The 18802-nt window shown below is 45.7% G+C and overlaps 2 protein-coding genes across 6 annotated transcripts; one reads left to right on the forward strand and one right to left on the reverse strand.

Annotated features, from left to right (window-relative positions):
- Positions 1 to 127: 127 nt before the first annotated feature.
- On the forward strand, positions 128 to 7418 carry CLK1 (CDC like kinase 1). 4 transcript variants are annotated; one of them, XM_063340589.1, is made up of 13 exons: positions 128 to 267; positions 1695 to 1852; positions 2052 to 2247; positions 3333 to 3423; positions 3859 to 3925; positions 4834 to 4950; positions 5082 to 5248; positions 5331 to 5425; positions 5512 to 5641; positions 5760 to 5842; positions 6412 to 6491; positions 6730 to 6820; positions 6913 to 7417. In XM_063340589.1, the coding sequence occupies exons 1-13, from the start codon at positions 211 to 213 to the stop codon at positions 7129 to 7131; spliced, it is 1551 nt and encodes a 516-aa protein (XP_063196659.1). In that variant the 5' UTR covers positions 128 to 210; the 3' UTR covers positions 7132 to 7417. The 4 variants fall into 4 exon arrangements, with proteins under 4 accessions (XP_063196659.1, XP_063196663.1, XP_063196660.1 ...); XM_063340593.1 differs by lacking the exons at positions 128 to 267; positions 2052 to 2247; positions 3333 to 3423 and having other exon boundaries at positions 1713 to 1852; positions 6913 to 7418; XM_063340590.1 differs by lacking the exons at positions 128 to 267; positions 2052 to 2247 and having other exon boundaries at positions 1717 to 1852; positions 3333 to 3925; positions 6913 to 7418.
- A 67-nt stretch (positions 7419 to 7485) lies between these two features.
- On the reverse strand, positions 7486 to 18303 carry BZW1 (basic leucine zipper and W2 domains 1). 2 transcript variants are annotated; one of them, XM_063340594.1, is made up of 12 exons: positions 17969 to 18303; positions 17346 to 17419; positions 15080 to 15256; positions 12663 to 12757; positions 12350 to 12415; positions 11935 to 12070; positions 11260 to 11369; positions 10964 to 11134; positions 10471 to 10617; positions 10010 to 10148; positions 8962 to 9084; positions 7486 to 8704 (listed from the first exon to the last, which is right to left on the reverse strand). In XM_063340594.1, exons 2-12 carry the CDS (start codon positions 17407 to 17409, stop codon positions 8673 to 8675), a joined length of 1260 nt encoding a protein of 419 aa, XP_063196664.1. In that variant the 5' UTR covers positions 17410 to 17419; positions 17969 to 18303; the 3' UTR covers positions 7486 to 8672. The 2 variants fall into 2 exon arrangements, with proteins under 2 accessions (XP_063196664.1, XP_063196665.1); XM_063340595.1 differs by lacking the exons at positions 17346 to 17419; positions 17969 to 18303 and having other exon boundaries at positions 12752 to 12757; positions 15080 to 15157.
- Between the last annotated feature and the right edge of the window lie 499 nt (positions 18304 to 18802).

Here is an 18802-nt window from a genome sequence, read left to right on the forward strand (position 1 = left end):
GCGGGCGGCGGTGCCCGCGGCCTGGGGGCGCGCAGGCCGACTGAGGGGGGGCCCGGGCGGGGACGCGGGGTGTCGCGTGGCGACCCGGCCCCGCCCCGCGCGCTTGGTGACGCCGCGGGCGTGGCCCGCGTCGCCGCGCGTCCAGAAAGTTCCTGTGAGCGCCATGTTGTAGCGGGCTTGCGGGTTCGAGGGTCGGCGCTGAGCCCGGCTATGGCGGGAGAGAGCGGCGGCTCCTGGAGAGAGCGGCGGCGCTCCCGAGGCGCGGAGGTGGGGACGGGGCGGGGGGGGGCGCTGCGTGCTGCTGGCCGCACCGCGCCGCCGGCGGGCGGCGGGGGAGGTGAGGGAGCGGGAGGGCAACGCCGGGCGCTGGGCCGGGCCGCCGCCGGGAGGGAGGCGGGGCGGAGGGAAGGGCGCCGCCGCGGTGAGGGGGAGGGAGGTTGTCTCCTGCCGTGGGGGAGGGCGGCCGGTGGCTCGGCTCGGCCCGGCCCCGCCGGAGCGGGCGGGTCGCCCGGGGCGCCCCTCTGCCCCCGCCTCCCCGCAACCGCCGCCATGTTCTCTGCCCGCGCCTTGTTCCGTGCGGAGAGAACATGGCTTCGGGCGGTGTAGCGGGGCAGGCCGGGGCCCTCTCCCATGCCCCTGCTTGGGCTGGAGGACGGGGCCTCTCACCGGAGCAGGGGTTTGGCGGGGCGCGGACCCTGCGCCGCCCGGGGGAAGGTGTGCGGGCCCGACCCAGCGCTGACGGGGGCGCGGGGGGCTGGTCCCCCTCCCGCGGGAAGGGAAATGGCCGCGCAGCGACCGCAACCGCGGAGTCTCGCCGCCGTGGTCGCCCGCGGCCCGGCCTGCAGCACCTCCCTGCTGCGGGGCCCGGACGCGTGGGCCGGAGGCGCGGCGTGTGAGCCGGAGTCGATTTTACGATTGGGAAGTGAAATAAAAGATGTGTGTAGCGAGTTAGTTACCGTTTCCTCTTCGAGCTCAACTACTAGGAGACAACCTGAGTTTTAACTGAAAGACGGTTGATTTAAATCAGATATTAGGAAGAAATTCTTCACTGTGAGGGTGGTGAGGCACCGGAACAGGTTGCCCAGGGAAGCTGTGGGTGCCCCATCCCTGGAAGTGTTCAAGGCCAGGCTGGATGGGGCTTTGAGCAGCCTGCTCTAGTGGGAGGTGTCCCTGCCCATGGGTGATCTTCAAGATCCTTTCCAACCCAAACCATTCTATGTTTTTACTGTCATTTTGACTCAGCATTAGGAATTCTCAAGGAATCTACAGAAAGAAATATGGTAAAAGTTTATGCAGGTTCCTTGAAGTCTTTAAAAGCAAGCTGGGCAATATTTGTATGCCTTTTTTAAGTACACAGAAGCTGCCTTTTTTCTTAGTATACGCACCATTGGGTGCCTGAGCAGCTTTGCAGAAATAACATGCACTGTATGTGTTTAGTGTCTGAGCCACAATACTTCTTTTTAAAATCTTCTGTAAGAAGTAGGTTATTGCCTTATGTTCCCGTATCAAAAATGTTAAATTTGAAAAACCTCTTGAATTAAAGAATTTGAAACAAGAGCAGAGAAAAAAAGAAAATTGCGTAGTTGAGGAAAAATACAATCTTCATTGTAGTGTTAATTTGATAATTAATGGCTTTGAAAATTCATTGTTTGTCTATGGGCTATAATTCAAAGAGCAAAATATCTTTGTTACAGAAGCGACATTCCAGGCAAACTAATTATCTTGACTTGGATAAAAAAGACAGTCCAGATCACAGAAGATGTGACAGTGCTAATAAGAGGAAAAGGAGATCTTTAACTGGTCCACAGGAGAACAAGCACTGCAAACGTGATCTTTCTAAACTTCCTGACAGGTAAATAACTTTCTGACTTCTGTTATCAGCAAACATACATTTTAAGATTTTTATTATTCTCATCAGGTCATCTGATAATGTTTTCATTTCTGAGTTGGAAATGTTTCAAGAGAGATGTCTTGCAGCTTAAAACAAAAAGCTGTCTTGATAGGCGTACTAGAATTATTTTAATTAAGTTTATTTGATCCTTTGTTTGTAGTACCTGTTCAGAAACCAAATCTGTAAATGAAAGAGACCATCATGAACGACACTATGTTGAAGAATACAGAAACGAGTACAATCAACGATGTGATACTGGGCATCACAGTAGCAAATCATCAGGTTATAGTGGGACGAGTAGTTACAAAAGGAAATACAAGACACATCACACTACCTGTCCTCATCATCATTCACAGGTGGTGTGACCAATTTTAATTTAGGATTTTTTTATTTTAAGAAGATAAATTCTTAACTGGGCAGTAGTAATTGAGTGTGGGGGTTTGGGGAATGCTGTCAATAATACTAATAGTTTATTCCTTTAGCTAATAGTAGATTATTATTTTTGCTAGGATTTTATTTCCTTCAGTGAAAATGTATAGTTTGTAGTATGCTTGTGATACCACAGAACATAGTCTCGCTATTTGTTCATTGGCTATATTTGAGCAGATTAATGAATAATAACCATCAATTGGAGTACTTGAAATACAGGCATCGCTTCTGTGCCTTCAAAATTTTTGTTATGACAAGCATTTATTTCAGCCCTACTCGAAAATCCAAGCACAAGCTTTTTAACTTGCTTTTGACTAAGTATCACTGAAATAGCAAGGAGATAATGTCAGATTTTTACTTTTCAAAAATTTATTTAATAAGATGTTTTAAGTATCACTGAAAAATCTGTAGAATCAGGTATGTAAAATGTCTGCCTGCTAGCAGGGCAGTTTTTATGGTCTTTATTATATATTTAACTCTTAAAAAAGCTGAAGATAGGATTTATAATTTAAGATCTTCAGCTGAGACAGCATAAAGTAAATGTATATGCTAGTTATGATTTTTTAAAAAAATTCATACCACATATTCAGAGTAGTGATATAATCTGTTACTTAAGATGAGTATTTTAATTTAGCCACAAGGTTATTTTTTATACATATATATATATTTGATAACTATTAAATCTTTTTGCTTTAGAAAAACTATACGGGCATTGAAAAAATTCAGTGAACCAGTCTTTTAAAAGAAAAGCAATTGTGTTGTAATTTTTTGTTGCCTTGCCACTTTGAGTATCTCATCTGAAAATCTGTTCCTTGCCATGTTTTTCTCCTGTAACATAAACTATGTGCCCTGTGAATTTCCGGGGACTGAATTTGAAATTGCTCCTGCCAACCGTTTTGTGGCCTGGCGTGTATCTGAATGCCCGAATATCTCCCTGCTGAATGAGTTTCGTATTCTGACCTGAATTCACTCGGGTTTATTGATTGGCTGGACGATCTTGGTGCCGTTCCAGAAGAGTCTTCGAAGGAAAAGATCCAGGAGTGTAGAGGATGATGAGGAGGGTCACCTGATCTGTCAGAGTGGAGACGTACTAAGTGCAAGATGTATAGAAAACTTTTCAAAATTTATTAACTTTTCAGCTAGATAAGTTCTTTTAGCATAAGATGTGAGGGGGCTTTGGAAGTCTTTTCTTTCTGTCTTGACTATTTTTTTTGTTTGGGGGTGGGGATTGTTATTCTTTTTCTGTAGAACTTAAATATTATTTCTTTTTTCCCTTTTTTTTATTTTCCCCCCAAAATAGTAAATGAAGTTAATGAACCTACTAGAATGAGATCCCCATAAATGTGCCTTGATGAGAGTTGTCCAGTAACATCTCTCAAACTAGATATTTACAATTTAAAGAAGAAAAGTCTAGAATAATCTTCAGTGATAGTACTTAGTCTTTTTGTTTGTTTTTGTTTTATTTTTATTTGTTTGCTTGTGTTTTAATAGCTGAGTGACTTGCCACCTTCTGTGACTGAGAGTTCTTTTCTTTGTAGATGAGATTGTTGGCACTTTGGGTGAAGGTGCTTTTGGAAAAGTAGTGGAATGTATCGATCACAAAGCGTAAGTCTTCTTAATTAAATACATGTAATTTTTCTAACTATCATGGCGTGGCTTATGAAGTGCTTTCTGATTGTATCAGGTTTTAGCTTTACTTCCTCACATGTTGCTCTGTATTTCTTTAAGGCTGCTGCATGTGGCCAAACGTAAATGTATGTCAGTACGTCGCGTTAAAACCAGCACCAGGACGGGACGGGATGGGTGGGCAGGGCTGGTGGATGGGGCGACGGGGGCGTCTTCTGCAGGCGCCCCCCAGCCTGGCAGGGGCCAAGGGCTGGTGGGGGGAGGCTGCACCCCCCACGCTGGGCAGTCCTGGGGCCTGGACCACCCCCGGCCTGTGTAACGAGCACAGTTTCCACATCATGCAGCTTACCTAAGCATCATCTGTGACAATGCAATGCCATTTGGGGTCTAGTATATTAAAAATCAAGAATGTATATTTTGTGTTTGATGGCAGTTTTGCTGTGCGCAAAATAGTACGAAGCCAGATTGTCTTTCTAGTCACGGTAGAAGGCCTTGGACACCTCAGTTACATTTTTACAGCTTAAAGGACTGAAGGCGGCTTGTCATTTCTGGCTGACAGTCGTGTTTGGCTGCGAGATGTGGAAGTTTCTCCAGTATTAGCCCAGCATACGTAAATACAGAGGGGAGGTATATGGGACTTCTAATATTTAAGAATAATACCGATATATAAGGTATGGAGTGTTAATCTTTAAAAAATCAAAGATTAAATTTTAGTTGTGTTTGTGTATACGTGAACCTTGGTTATATTTAAGTCTTTATGTACATAAAACCCCACATTTTCTGATAAGGTTGCCATTATTCTAAACAATCTATATGGTGATAATTACTGAATAGTCTTAGTCAAAACTACTCATTGTTCTAATCACTGTTAAAACCTGTCTTTTCAGGGAAGGTAGACATGTCGCTGTGAAAATAGTAAAAAATGTTGATAGGTACTCTGAAGCAGCTCGTGCAGAAATACAAGTTCTGGCACATTTAAATGCATCGGATCCCGACAACACATAGTAAGTATCCGAAGCTGACTTTACTTTGTTTTGGCTTTAAGATTTCTATGACTTCGCTTTCTGTAACATATGACGGACGTACCTGAGCGTTACACAACTTCCTGTTGCAGTTCATGTGTGTTCTTTTGCAGTCGCTGTGTCCAGATGTTGGAATGGTTTGAGTACTATGGACACGTCTGCATTGTTTTTGAGCTGCTGGGGCTCAGCACCTATGACTTCATTAAAGAGAACGGCTTCCAGCCATTCAGGCTGGAGCACATTAGGCAGATGGCATATCAGATCTGCAAATCTGTGAACTGTAAGTGTGTTTCTTTTTTTTTTTTGCTTTATTTGTTAAACTTTCTTCCCGGAATTTGCTGACTGTATTTGTTGTCTTGCAGTTTTGCATTTGAACAAGTTGACACATACGGATCTGAAACCGGAAAATATTTTATTTGTGACATCTGACTATGTCGAAGAGTATAACCCCAAACTGGTAAGTTGCTGTCCTCTTCCCCACCTGCCCCTCAGCCATCCTCTGGGTTTATTTGGTCACTTGTGTCCCGTTGTGGTTCATTTCAGAAATGTGACGAACGCACACTGAAAAATCCAGACATCAAAGTTGTGGACTTTGGGAGCGCAACGTATGATGATGAGTATCATAGCACTTTGGTGTCTACGAGACATTACAGAGCTCCTGAAGTTATCCTAGGTCAGTAGAAGTCTATTAGGCTGAGCTTTGGCGTACGAGTCTTTGTTGCGCATCTTGCTTGAGCTGGTGAACTGTTTGCAGTCTGGTATAAACATGAACCTTCTGAATCTTTCCACAGCACTAGGATGGTCGCAACCATGTGATGTCTGGAGCATAGGATGTATTCTCATAGAGTACTACCTTGGATTCACAGTGTTTCCGGTAGGTAACTGTGAAGCTCCAAATGATGCGGCGTGTGTAATGCTCCCCAACTTGGTGAAAATATGCTGCAGAGAGGTGGGGACTCGGGGGAATGGGCTGTGCAAGAAACCAAGCGGCATTCCTCTGTAAGGCCAAGAATAGACCATATGGGCACAAAGGAGCTTTCTCAGCGGATTTCTACAAGTTACTTTCAGTAAACATTGTAGCAGCACTTGATACCTGAAGGATCACCCTGTTAAGATTTGTAATTTACAAGCCACAGGAGTAATGGACGTATCTTCATCTATCACCATCAGCAAATAATAGTCATACCTGACTTCTGTCAGCTTGACAGTATTGCTGAAACTTGAAGTTTATGAACAAAGGAAAAAAAGGGCATGGTCAAAGGGAAAAAAAACCAAAACAACTTCCAGTACATTGTATCTTAGTTGAGGAAGCAAATGATTGCAGCCTCTCTGTTTTCCTTAATCTGACCTTGGTTGCAGGGTATGGTCAGAAATGAAGGACGGGTAGTGGGTGGTTCTCGATCACTTCCTCTAACAACGAACAAAAATGTCTCTTCCCTCCAGACCCATGACAGCAAAGAACACCTGGCAATGATGGAGCGAATACTGGGGCCTTTGCCAGATCACATGATAAAGAAAACCAGGTAACGACATTTTTCCATACCTGGACTAAATATTTTCAGATTTGGTTTAATAGCAAATTAAAAAAAAAAAAAAGTTAAATAGTCTCAGACTCATCCTTTTGCTCTCTTTAACAAGCTAGCCACTCGTGAAATATTCCCAGCTCAGTTCTCAAGTTGTGAACAAACCTGTGCTGATAAACTTCTAGTGAAGGGACAAACCAGAATCTTTTGGTAACAACCTGTGCTCTGTTTGTTTAAGGAAACGCAAATATTTCATTAAAGACCGTCTGAAATGGGATGAACACAGTTCTGCCGGTAGATACGTCTCAAGGCGCTGTAAGCCACTGAAGGTAAGATGACAGAAGGGACAGTGTTTCAGAGGAGGAGCTTTAAGTGCAATTTTAAGATTGAAAAGACATGTTTTGTTGTTTTCTTCATGAAGGAATTCATGACCTGCCATGACTCTGACCACGAGAACCTCTTTGACCTCATTCAGAAGATGCTGGAGTATGACCCAGCCAAGCGCATTACTCTGGAAGAGGCACTGAAACACCCATTCTTCTTCCCACTGAGAGGGCAAAAAAGGCCACTGTCCCCTGTAGCTGAGCAGGCTGATGCAGGTGTCAGTCCACCAAAGAAACAGAAACATAAAAAGTGTTAATCTATTTATTGTACAGTTATTTTGTAAATGCCTTATTTTGTATTGTGACTTTTTTGGATACTGAAGTTTAATCCGGCTGCTGACATAAAACTTATTTAAGAAAAAGATGCTGATGAACCTGGTTGTTTCCTCAGTAAGTAAAAATCTTGGGACACTTTTAACATGGAGAAGAACATCCTCTACTGTATAAAATATGCTTCCTAACAGGCAAAAAGGTATTTTAATTATGGTTTTGCTATTTTAATTGTTTTATTCAACTGTCATTGGCGTAGCAAAAGACCTAGGAGTGGCTTTTACCCCTTAGCGCAACTGGTACTTCCTTTTTGGCTAAGAGAACAGAGACAGCCCTTGACATTAAGTGTAAGGATGGCCTTTATTTGTTTAAAAAAAAAATTACAAAGTAGTGAAGATGACTGTAGTACTGAACAGACTGCATTATGATCACCCATTTATTTATTTTTGCAATTTTAGTAGGTATACTGTGGTTACCAGGATTTCAGTTAATGTTCATTATTAGCTTACAACTGTATAGGCTTCGCTCTCACCAAATCTTTCTGGACTTACACACTGTCCTGAGAATTTCCATTAAGAATTCCAAGTTTTAGGGAGCAGAGGTGGTGTTTGGTTTAACATGTCAACTGCCAGCATAAAATAACCTCTAAACTTCAGAGGGAGGGGGGTAGTTTTCTTCCACCTTACCTGAGCAGCACAGTCCTGCTGCCCCAGCCTGGCCCCCAGCACAGGCCAGGGCTCTAGAGAGGCCCTGGGCAGCTGTGTCTGGAACATTCTCTCTTCCATGAGAGAAGTGGCAGAGCCCCAGCTGCAGGGCAGCCTGTCAGGCCCTCAGGAACACAGGCCACCAGCTGTGACAGGCAGCAGGCTCAGAGCTGCCACTCCGCATGCCCTACCTGTGGTTGGTTACCCTTCACTGCCACCAAAACAGCTTCTCTGCAGCAGGACACTGAGCTCCCAGCTGTTGGGATTGAGGATTGCTTTATGCTGGAAGTATAGTAAAGGGACAATAAAGTCCTTGGGGAGAGGGACAACCACCTATGAATGGGGTTATATAGCACAAGTGGTACGGATTGAAGTGTCACACCAAGTTACCACACAAGCCATGGCCTCTTTGCTTTGGAGGCTTTTTACAGTTTAATTTGCAAACAGAGCTGCCATAAATCCCGTTCACCATATCATGTCTACTCCAATAGAGATAGAAAACCCAAGGGGTAAAATGGATTTCATTGTGGAAGGCCTTAAATTACATCATTACAGTAGAAAATACAGGAGGTAGAATATAACTGAAAAGACAAATGCAGGTTAGAGTCAAATCTATGATAGCTCCTGTAAGCTACTTAAAACATGGTTTTAAAAACTAAACCCAGTATTCCAATAACTATAGAAAACAGTTAAAATAAATTGCCATGAGAGCCCTTATATCATGCTTGATACAGGGAGGTAGGATGTAAGAACCAGAAGGACACATGAGACATGACACGTATCTACAGCTCCTGTTTGCTTTACTGAGGACAGAGTTTCACAGGTCAGTCACCCTCTTCAGCTTCAGACTCCGACTCTGGAACAGAGAGACCTCGTCAACAGGCTGCCAGCGGGTCAGACCACAGCCCCCCCAGCCCCCTCCCTGCATCCTGTGTCATAAATAGCTGCTATTGGATCCACGTGGATGGCACCAGCAAGCTTTTGCAGACAGCACTGGGAGGCATACCCTGCCTCAGAGGGGCAATTAACACCCCACCACCCGAAACAAAGCATTATTGCACCGAGGTTCCTGAAAGCGACCAAGCTCAACTTGGGAGCTAAGCTGCTGGTTACCTTCTTCAGCATTCTTGAGCCATTCAACAAACTTTTTCATTTGCTCCAGAAAAACACTCTTTCCTTTTGCGAGATGCGCATCCTTGTACCACTTCAGGATGGGTTCTTCACTCAGAACTTCAGCTGTAAGTTGTGCAAGAACAGCATTAACACAGCAAACCCCCAAACAGCAGCTCCTGAGAAGCCCTGACCGGCAGCCTCTGCCTCCTCCCCTACAAGCACCTCAATACGAACTCCTGCCCTGGCTGGGGCTGGACATGGCCGCGCTGGGGGTGCCTCCTATTTTGGATTGGCACCTGGGGGCTTCCAGACACTGCACTTTCACTCCCACTAACAGTCTTGAGTGTTTCATACCTGTTCGAGATAACACACTCTAAGGAGAGCTTCAGTCAACTGCTAAGAGCAGATGCAAAGTCTTTAAAGCCCAAAGTACACCACAGGAAGTGTTCAATTGTTTTGGTGGTTTTTGTGTTTTCGGTTTTTTGTTTTGTTTTGTTTTGGTTTTTTGTTTGTTTTTTGTTTTTTAAAGTTTTACAAGTACAATATAATTTTCAGTTTAACACCACATTTCCTTGTGTTCCTGTGCTGTTTCCATACAGGCACAGCAAGTTTTTCAGTTACACCTTTTAACCACCATTTAACAGAGAGCCTAGAGCACCCCAGAACACCTCGGTGCTTTCAACCTCTTGCTGCTCACAGTCAGTGTTCAGAGAACTAAGAAGAACACACTATCACGTAGCATTCCCTAACTTAAAAGGGCCAAAGAGCCTTGAAGTCTAAGTTTAGCTTTGATCTACAACTCTTAAAATGCAGCAGACAGGCAGCATTCTTGTCTGGAGTGGTACTTCCCCATGTGCGAAGGACAGCCGCATCCACCTTTGCAAACAAAAGGTGGGAAATTCTTCAGCTCAGGAAGTGCAATGTTGTAGCACTTGATCTTCCCTAAAGGTCTTATCAGGACAGAAGCATTCTGCAAATACAGGCTTTAAAAAAAAACCCAACTAAACGAAGAACAACCCCCCCAAAACCATAACCCCAGAGAAGTTACCTTTGTAGAAGAGCACCACTATTTTCTGGAAGGCCTTCATGAAGTGAATGTTGTCATAACAATACTCCTGAATCTTCAACAGAAGAGTCAGCTCTGACTGACCTTGCGTAGTAAAGGCAGCAAGTAGAGGGCTGTATTGCTGTAACAGGAACAACAAATTGGCACAGGCAGAGCACTTCACGCTCATCACCTGACGAGGCTGGTTGCACACAGTTTCCATCAGCCACTGCTTAGAAATTTGCAACCCCCACCCCAGAGCGCTTCTGCAGAAGTCACACTGCTTTGGCCTCACTAACTTGGACTACAGAACCACAGCTACAGTGGGAAGAATTCCCTGTCCAATGCTGTCTCTGCATTAGCGGGGTTTGTAGGTTTTAGCTCATTTAAAAGGGAGCTGGAGACAGAGGGAAGCCCAAGCCCTATCCAACAGGTGCAAGAAGTCCGTACTGCCATTACAATACCTTCAAGTGCTTAATGGCTTGCTCTGCTACCAGCTCCTCCTTTTTGTTCCATTCCACCGTGCTCATTACACTTGACCAGATTATGGCTACCACAGTCTGCTCTGAGATGTTGTTTTTCTTCATCTCCTCCTTCACGTACAAGATTATCTGCCGGTTAGAATAAGAGAGTCAGCACACAGGCCAGATAAGACACTAAGCTAAATTAAAACTTTTGTTCTAAAGGCAACCGAGAAGCTTTCAGAACCACAAACAACCCCCTTGATCATACAGCAGGATTTAGGGCATTAGGGAAAGACTATGAAGCTAATACTGAAACACCTCAGGGTCCTAATTTTAATTCTTAGTGAGTGCTAGGTGGTTAAGTTCAATATTTAATTAGACATATAACTTCAGATTAGTATTGGTACTTCAGAGAATGTGAGCTAAGTTCCTACAGAAAGAAGGGGAGGGGGGGAAAGGCGCACGTACACCTTGTCTATAGACAAACACTTACATCCTTGAACGGATCTCCCCGTGACATCTGCTCCTGAAGTTCTTTCTGCAGCTCTTTCCGAGCTCCTATGCTTTGCTGGTTCCGAACGTACTCGGAGAGTTCTTTCAGTCCCGCTTCAGTGAAGTACTTGGAGAAGTGTTCAACACTCTGTTTGTTGGCTGGGAAGAGTTCCTGAAAACAAAGTTTACAGCAACTCTTTCACAAAAGAAATACACATCAAGTACCTTGCTGGTAAAGTACTTTGCTATTTACTAAACTGGCTTAAGTAATAAATCAGTAATTTCCAAGGTACTCACCATCAGCCTGTTATCCATGTTTACTTTACGAAGACTGACAGCCACTGCATTAATATCTTTCTCATTTATCCATGATTTGAACAGCTTGACTGCAAAAGCTGCAGAAACACCTGTGAACAGGAATAGCAGTATTATTACTGAAATTCAAAACGCAGGAAACCATGAGGCCTGAGTGTACAAGGGCACCTGGTTTGCCAGGCCCCTGCTCAAAGCAACCACAGCCAGGCTCAGAGGCAGCCCCAGGACAGTCTGCAGTAGCTCCGCCTGAGGATACTGCAGCCTCCGGCACGTCGGACTTTCCTCACCACTCAGCATCAATGAAGGCTTCCCTGTACTAAACTCAACTCTCCTTGCTGCAATTTAGGAAGGAACCTAAAGATCTGACACCTCCTGCGTGCTGCAAGGTCCCTCTCCAAAATACAGTACTGCCTTGCTGGGCAGCACTGGTGATGGCAGCTGCCAGTGCCACACAGGGAAGTCCTACATACAAGCTTTCTGAAAAGACTAGTTTTCTAAAGCTTTAGCAAGACCCTCCATGTTGCGAGGCAGCATGTTTAACTTTGCTAATCCTGTAGTGAATCTACCACCAGCTGAAACTAGTGAGCTGCACAGGTGTGCTGTCATGGTTCTGTCCCCCACCATCCTTCCCTAACAGAGCAGCTGCGCGACACTTACCTTCTTTAACCAAGTTCTCATTGTAAAGACTGTTGAGAATCGATGCATTAAGCGTCCCGTTGGCTAGCAGAATGCCTGTCAACATGGCCAGTTTGTTTCGCTCAGACTCTGAGAACCCTTTCAGGAACAGCAGCAACTGCAAGAGGAGTAAGAAGAGTTGCCATAAAACTACCATTGTTCACAAAAGATTGGCTACTGCCTCCATGTTAGACACTTTTGTTTCAATCAAGCTTTTCAACTAGCAGAAGCACTGGTTCACTCGTAGTCTTCGCCACTAGTCATATCAGCTAGCTGTTCTTCTAGTAATAACTTCAATGTTCTATTTTATTAATCCATTGCATGATCTAACTCTTCCGTACAGAGTGATTAACTAGCAGAATTTGAAAGTTTATTTGTGTGCTGATAAGGACCATACCTTTTTGACTTCATCTTCAAAGCCTTTCTCCAGGTACTTGTAACGCCTGATTAGCTTGTTAAAAACCTGAAAAGATACAGAGCATGTTACTTTTTTTGCTCTGAATTTGCTTCTAATTTAATTAGAATTTTAAAACAATCAAGTTTAGTAAAGTTGGTCTGAATTTTCTGGAGCACTTTTAGCTTAGAACAGTGCTACTTTAGTAAGCCTCTTAAAGCCATACGTTACTTTTACCTAAACTTTCAACCACACAAACAATTCATTTTTGACCACTAAACAGTCAGAGTTAAATTGTACTCATTTCAGAACTAACCTGAGCAAATGCTTGCATGGTTTCTAGGTCCTCCTGTGCTGCAAATACACAGACGTTTGTGCGTGTCATGTCATCTGCCAGGGTACCACCTGGGGCTAAAGAAGGGTTTCAGCATTAGTGGTATTACCCCCCAGGGAGAGAACCCAACAGTCTCCACAGTAATAATTCCAATACCCATAAGATACAACACATTGTCCTTTCCTGATGAACTGAATGACTGGATCACTGAAGACGTCCCTACGTGTCCGTCTGCTCCACTGCTGTAGTGGAACTTCAAAATCGGTAGCTTAAGATATGAACATTTAGATATTCTGACCCCCTACTGCCAACTAGATTGGCAACACATCTTTGTTTACATATGGATAAGTTAACATGACCACAAGCTCCTCTTCCCTTAAAGGAAGTCACTAAAGCTGCTTAATCCTAGCAAGTGTCTTTTTAGTGTCTGCTGCAATAGTGCTGCTTTGTAACTGTCTTTTAAATAACAGAGTGAGTCACAACAGGAGGTGAAACATGTAGAGATGTGCGTTCAAAATCCAGTGCCCCAGAGATGAACTTGAAACTTCCATCTTGAAAGGCACTTGAGACTTTTAGCTGCTAATTAGAAGATACTTTTTCACCATTGCTCTTCAGTTTAATACAGGCATTTGACTGGCAGACAGGCTGCTTCACTAACTAGGGTGAAGTCAAGTCACCAACTCCAGTGCCACAATGCCTCATCATCGATTTCTATGCCATCCTACATATAAGGGAGATCCTTTTGTTATGTATTAGTCAGAAACATGACTTAAAAATGGGGATCAGCATCAGCAATAAGAATACTAAAAGGCGGTAAAGCAACAGGATGCCAGTTTTTATTTTGGCTTCGTCTGACTCAAGATCAAAGCCAGTCTACCTAGCTACTTGTTACAGAGAGGGAGCTGAGTAAAGGACCCCCGTTATCACCATTAATGCAGCAATGCATTTTTCCCTTCCCCCTCAGCACCATTCCTAGAAGAAACACTTCCTAACGCACTGTGCAGTGGTTAAGACTCTTGAGTGTAAACCCACAGACTGTAACAATTGGTACATTAACAATTTGAAGCAACGATGCTCCACGGGACAGACAAGTTTACTTACTCGTGCTACCAGCTCTTTTAACATCATCAAAAGAGCTTCTTGCCAAAAGGAACACCACAGTAACTTCAGCCTACATAACACTGTTCCAATACACAGCTTTCAGATAAGCGGACACACTTAAACCATTTTGAAAGCCTTCCTTTTCAGCATTTGTTTGAGCAAGTCACCTGACGTTTCCACCTACCAGCACGAAGAGCACCTGAACATGGAACAGATGCACACTCCCAAACAAGCCGCTCCCACTGCAGAACTGCCGTCCACAGCCTGACTGTGGCCCAGAATCAGGTATTTCCCCTCCTCCCCCTATGCATTTAGGTCATTTGAATTTTATTTCTGTTACGTTACAGAAAATCTTCTGCAATTGCCAAATTTCTCAATTAAGTCCTCCCCTCCCAACTATTGCATAACGAATGCTAAAATCTGAGACAGACCTTTTCCAGTCTAGGGAGACAACATAAATGGTCCTCTTCACAACCCGTATTTTAAGTGGGTCCCTGCCACCTGAACCCTTTCTCACTAAACAATATTTAGTAAAGTAGGAAATGTAAAGTCTAAATCTAGAAGTACTTTTTTTTCCCCAGCCTCATTTAGCTTTATCTACTTCTCACCTGGTCATTGAGCATCTGTTCTGCTCTTTACACGTAGTGTGCACATGAGTTTACAAGATCTTTCACCACATTTCACTTCCTCAGTTCCCAGTGATTTCTGCTGACTCGACCACCCTCTCATTTCTCACTCCCTGACACCTACTAGAGCCCATGACCTCACTATTGCCAGTAACAAACCACTTGTAATAGCATTTCCAAGACCAAGCACATCAGATTCTTCTGGAAACAATGTCGCTTTCCAAAATAACAGCACAGTGTGCACAAAGCACAGGATCACGTCAGAATCTTCCAGGGCAACTCTGTTGGCCTTGTGACCACAGACCACGCACCTGAAACAAGCGTTCATCAATCTCACATCAGCAGAAGGGAACTTGACTACAGCGTCAAGATCCACTCCTGATTAAAAAAGAAATCCAATGTTTTTTCCTTTAAGCCAAGTTTGTAGAGTCTACACTTTGAAGACTGCACACTGACTCATGCAGAAGTGCAGTAGCGTATACAGAGCATTTCTACAGTAACCTGACTGCTCAGTTAGTCACTAAGATGGTCAGATAGTTTACCACAGATAACATAAACCCTCTTCTACACACTCAATGGGCTCTTTAGCAGAGTTTTTACACTGAAAGAAAACTGAGCTTTTGTAGAGTCAAGTGAACAAAGGCTGACAGCAGTTCCATCAAAGGGACTTACCCAGCATTCCACCAGCCACCAGGATGTCAAAAAGCGTTTCTGCATAGCGACGGTAGTCAAGTTTTGCACCAGAAGCATCAAGAAACTTTGCTACTGCCTCCAAGTCAGTGCCAGTTTCTGTTAAACCTTGAATAATACAGTCCTGGAACTGAGTAGGGTCAAACCTCTCTTTTTCATCTGTAAAGACAAAGCATTGAAATGAAGTTGCCACACACTGCTGTTTGGTTTTTAAAGTTTGTTATTTTAATTTTATTAAGAAAAACCCCAAACTTAAGAGAAAACTTGCACTGGCAAGTCTGAAGTCAAACAGAACTGAGATCGTTCCAGTGGTCCAAGATAACTAGTATTAACTAGCACAAATGGCAACTTAACAGTGTAGCCTAGAATGAATTTCAATGGCCAATACAGCAGTAAGAAGTTTTACTACTTTCATTCCCCTGTTCAGTCAAGGCTGGGGGAAAGGTTATCAAAAGCCAAAACATTCCTTAGTTATCTCTAATTGAATTCTTATTCACTAAGATGAACAGTTGTTTGCGATGATTTGTGTTGCTCTAATAACGCTTATCTGACTTCTCAGCTTGATTCTCACCCCCCTGTTCACATGTTAGATCACTTTTTCCCTCCAAAAAGAGAGGCTTGGCTACATGTTGGAGGACAATTCTTAATACGGACTCCTACAATTTTGTGCATTTGATGCCATTACTCATGTTCTACATCAGCCCTCTAGGACTCTTAATCTTTTGGATGAAATATTCTGAAATGCTGATTTTTGGCTATGAAGACCACCTCCGCCTCTGAATATGGAGTTAAATGAGCCTGAAACAACTGCTTTTCCTCAAGTGCCTGGGGGAAATGTAGAAATCTGAGCTAACTTCTTAGTCTTAAATAAACATGAAATGATGGGCTATAATTGCATGTCTATTTAGTATCCTTAATGGTTGTTAAAGCTGAACACATGCTTCTTCACATTTGCCATACATCTGTTGATCATAGTCTTCTTTTCACTATGGGGGGGGCACAGTTAATATGCAAAAAATCCACCCCTGTAACTAACGGAAAGCCTTAAATGGAAGAGATCTTCAGCTTTACTCATCTCAATTTGTCCTTAGATTATGCAAACCATGAGAGGAAAAGCTTCCAAAGAAGCTGCAAATGTTACTTTGAGTGCTGTCTATAAGAGCTCAGCCAGTTTTGTTAGCATGTTAGCAGCCTTTCTGTAATGTCCTAGCATTCAATGCAAGTATCAACACATTGGTAGGTAACAGTTGGGTAGAAGTCTGCAAATACCGGATCAGCTATTTTGTGGGATAGATCCATAAAGCTCATTGTTGCTGCAGAGTTGCTTGGAAGCTAAACTATGCTTAAATGATTAAAGAGAGAAAACAACCCAGAACGGTAGCATTTCATCTGCCAGACAGACTAAATCCAACCCTCTCACTTCAACAGTTTCTCAAGGTACTTTAACATTAAGTTAGATTCTGTAAGTCAACATGTACTTCTGTTCAACTTAATTACTATTTTGGTATCCTTAGCATCCTTAGCATTCTCAGTTTGAGCTGGAACACTGCCAGTATATTAAAACAACAGTATTAAACAGAAACTCTAAGAGCTGTCCCCACTTCCTCTTTAAGAAAACAGCACCAAAATACTAAAGTACTCATCACACCTCTTCAGTCCTCAGCTCTTCTTATGGGAGCAACTGTGCACATACAGTGATACAGACTCGCATATCGCACGCTTTGGGGTTTGCCTGGGGGAGGAAGGGTGTGACGGTGTTTTGGGGCTTTTGTTTGTGGGGTTTCTTTTTGCTGTTTTTTTTTTTTTTAATTTAAATCAGATATTCTTATAGCATTAAAGGGACAATACAACTTTTATCCAGCAGCTAACACTGAAACTCCTACTAGGTTGGATGCATCTTAGATGTACGCATTAACCTGCAACAAGCCTGTTCTAGAGTTCCCCTGTAACTCGTGGGTAGGAAACACTTCTGCTTTCAGGCTAAACACACTCAGTACAGTTCTAGAGTGACCCCATCACTTAAGCCAACTTAAGTAAGTTCAGCTGCAATTCTTACTGCCACATGTTTTATATTAGCAGAAAGAACATTCTCGCACACAGAGTTTACCTCAAAACTTTGCGTTTAGTGTGGTCTCATTTAAAAGATTTATGGAAAGAGCATAAAGGCATTAGCTTGTTTATTGTAAGAAACCGACTTTTCACCAGGGCCCAGGCAGCCGGCACGGGCAGCGTGCACACTGCAGCTCACCTCTTTTTCTGGTTTTAAAACGCTGGCCTGATAGCGTCGGCTTCTGCGGCTTTTGATTATTCATAAAAGACACCCTGCAAGGAAGCGAAAAGACACCTCAGGCCGATGAGGACCGGGCTTATCCCCCGGCGCCGGCCGCGGCTCAGCGCTCCCCGCCAGCGGAGGGTCCCCCGCCCGGCCTCCCCCTCACGGCGGCCGCTCCCGGCCCGCCCCGCGCCGACCTGCGGCGGCGCCGCCTGACCCCGCGCCGCTCCTCTTTCTCCTCCCTTCCTTGCCCCGGCCTCCATTTTCCCCGCGGCCCAGGCCCGCTGGCGGGGAGGTGCCGGCCCCCGCCCCGGCTACCCGGCACGCACCGGGCCGCCTCAGGCGGAGGCAAGGCGTTGGCGGGACCTGCGCGGCGCCCGCACTCCTCAGCTTTATTACCGCCGCTCTCCGGGACCCGTGAGGGGGAAGATGGAGAGCGAGCCCTGACCCCCTCCCCCCCGCCGCCTCCACCCGAGTGCGGCGCGGCCGTTGCGGCCTAGCCTCGTCTGGCGGCAGCCGGCGCCCTCCGGCCGCGCCGCCCTCCGCCTCCCCCCAGCGGCCACCGCCGCCGCCGCCCAGGCCTCGGCCCGTCTCCTCACCGACTTTAAGGCAGAGAGAAAACGCCCGAGCGGCCCGGAGCGGAGACGGGCAGGAGCAGCAGCGGAGAGCGGTGACGGCGGTGGCGGCTGCGAACGCTCTCCGGGCGGAACCAACGCGAGAGGAAGAGGGGAGGGCCGCGCTCCGCCCCGCCCGGGGCGCACCATCCCGCTCCGCCAGAGAGAACGGGGGGAAGAGAGCCAGTGAATGCGGGCCGGGCGTCCCCGGGGCCGCCTGCTCCCAGCCACCGGCCCTGCGCCGCGGAACCCTCGGCACCTCAGCAGCCGTGCCCAGGGCGCTCCCGCTTCCCCGTCGGCGGGGCCACCCGTCTGATCCCCCCCTGTCCGCGAGTGGGCGCCCCCGCCCTCGTGATCGACCGTCACACGCAAGCAGCCGCCTGGTGCACCCCCCTCCCGTGCCGGCGGTCCGCGTGGATCGGTCCAACGAGGGGGGCGCGGCGCCCCCTGGCGGCGGGAGGCGGCGCCCCCGGGAGGAGCCCCACGCGGGACCCCCCCACACGGGCGGGGCCGCTCCGGGGGCGCGGGGCGGCGGCCCCTGCGGCCGGGTTTGCCCTCCGAGGCGAAGCGGGTCGGTAACAAGCCGGTGTCCGGTGGAACTGCGCACTGTCCACCCGCGCCACGTGCGAAGGCCGATGGTGGCCGGCGGTGGGACCGTTGGGTTTCATCAATTCGGCTGCAGTCACGCGCGCGGGCCGTTTCCCGAGCTGCGCCAAAGATTATGTAATTTGGGGTTTTTTGTCTTTTCCGAGGTAGTCATTACGTATTCAATAGCGTATTGATGGGACGCATAAAAGCGGGAGGCCCGTGCCGTCGGGC

The sequence above is a fragment of the Chroicocephalus ridibundus genome, chromosome 7 (genome assembly GCF_963924245.1).
Source record: "Chroicocephalus ridibundus chromosome 7, bChrRid1.1, whole genome shotgun sequence".
Classification (NCBI taxonomy): Eukaryota; Metazoa; Chordata; class Aves; order Charadriiformes; family Laridae; genus Chroicocephalus; species Chroicocephalus ridibundus.

What these genes read in the sequence shown, in the direction of transcription:
- CLK1 (XM_063340589.1), top strand. Translation starts at nt 211, where the DNA reads ATGGCGGGAGAGAGCGGCGGCTCCTGGAGAGAGCGGCGGCGCTCCCGA. An exon ending in GTCCTCATCATCATTCACAG is followed by an intron (nt 2,248 to 3,332) that starts GTGGTGTGACCA and finishes GTGCCGTTCCAG; the next exon opens with AAGAGTCTTCGAAGGAAAAG. An exon ending in GATCTGCAAATCTGTGAACT is followed by an intron (nt 5,249 to 5,330) that starts GTAAGTGTGTTT and finishes GTTGTCTTGCAG; the next exon opens with TTTTGCATTTGAACAAGTTG.
- BZW1 (XM_063340594.1), bottom strand. Translation starts at nt 17,409, where the DNA reads ATGAATAATCAAAAGCCGCAGAAGCCGACGCTATCAGGCCAGCGTTTT. An exon ending in TTGAAGATGAAGTCAAAAAG is followed by an intron (nt 12,071 to 12,349) that starts GTATGGTCCTTA and finishes CTCCTCTTGCAG; the next exon opens with TTGCTGCTGTTCCTGAAAGG. An exon ending in AAGCCATTAAGCACTTGAAG is followed by an intron (nt 10,149 to 10,470) that starts GTATTGTAATGG and finishes TTCCTGTTACAG; the next exon opens with CAATACAGCCCTCTACTTGC.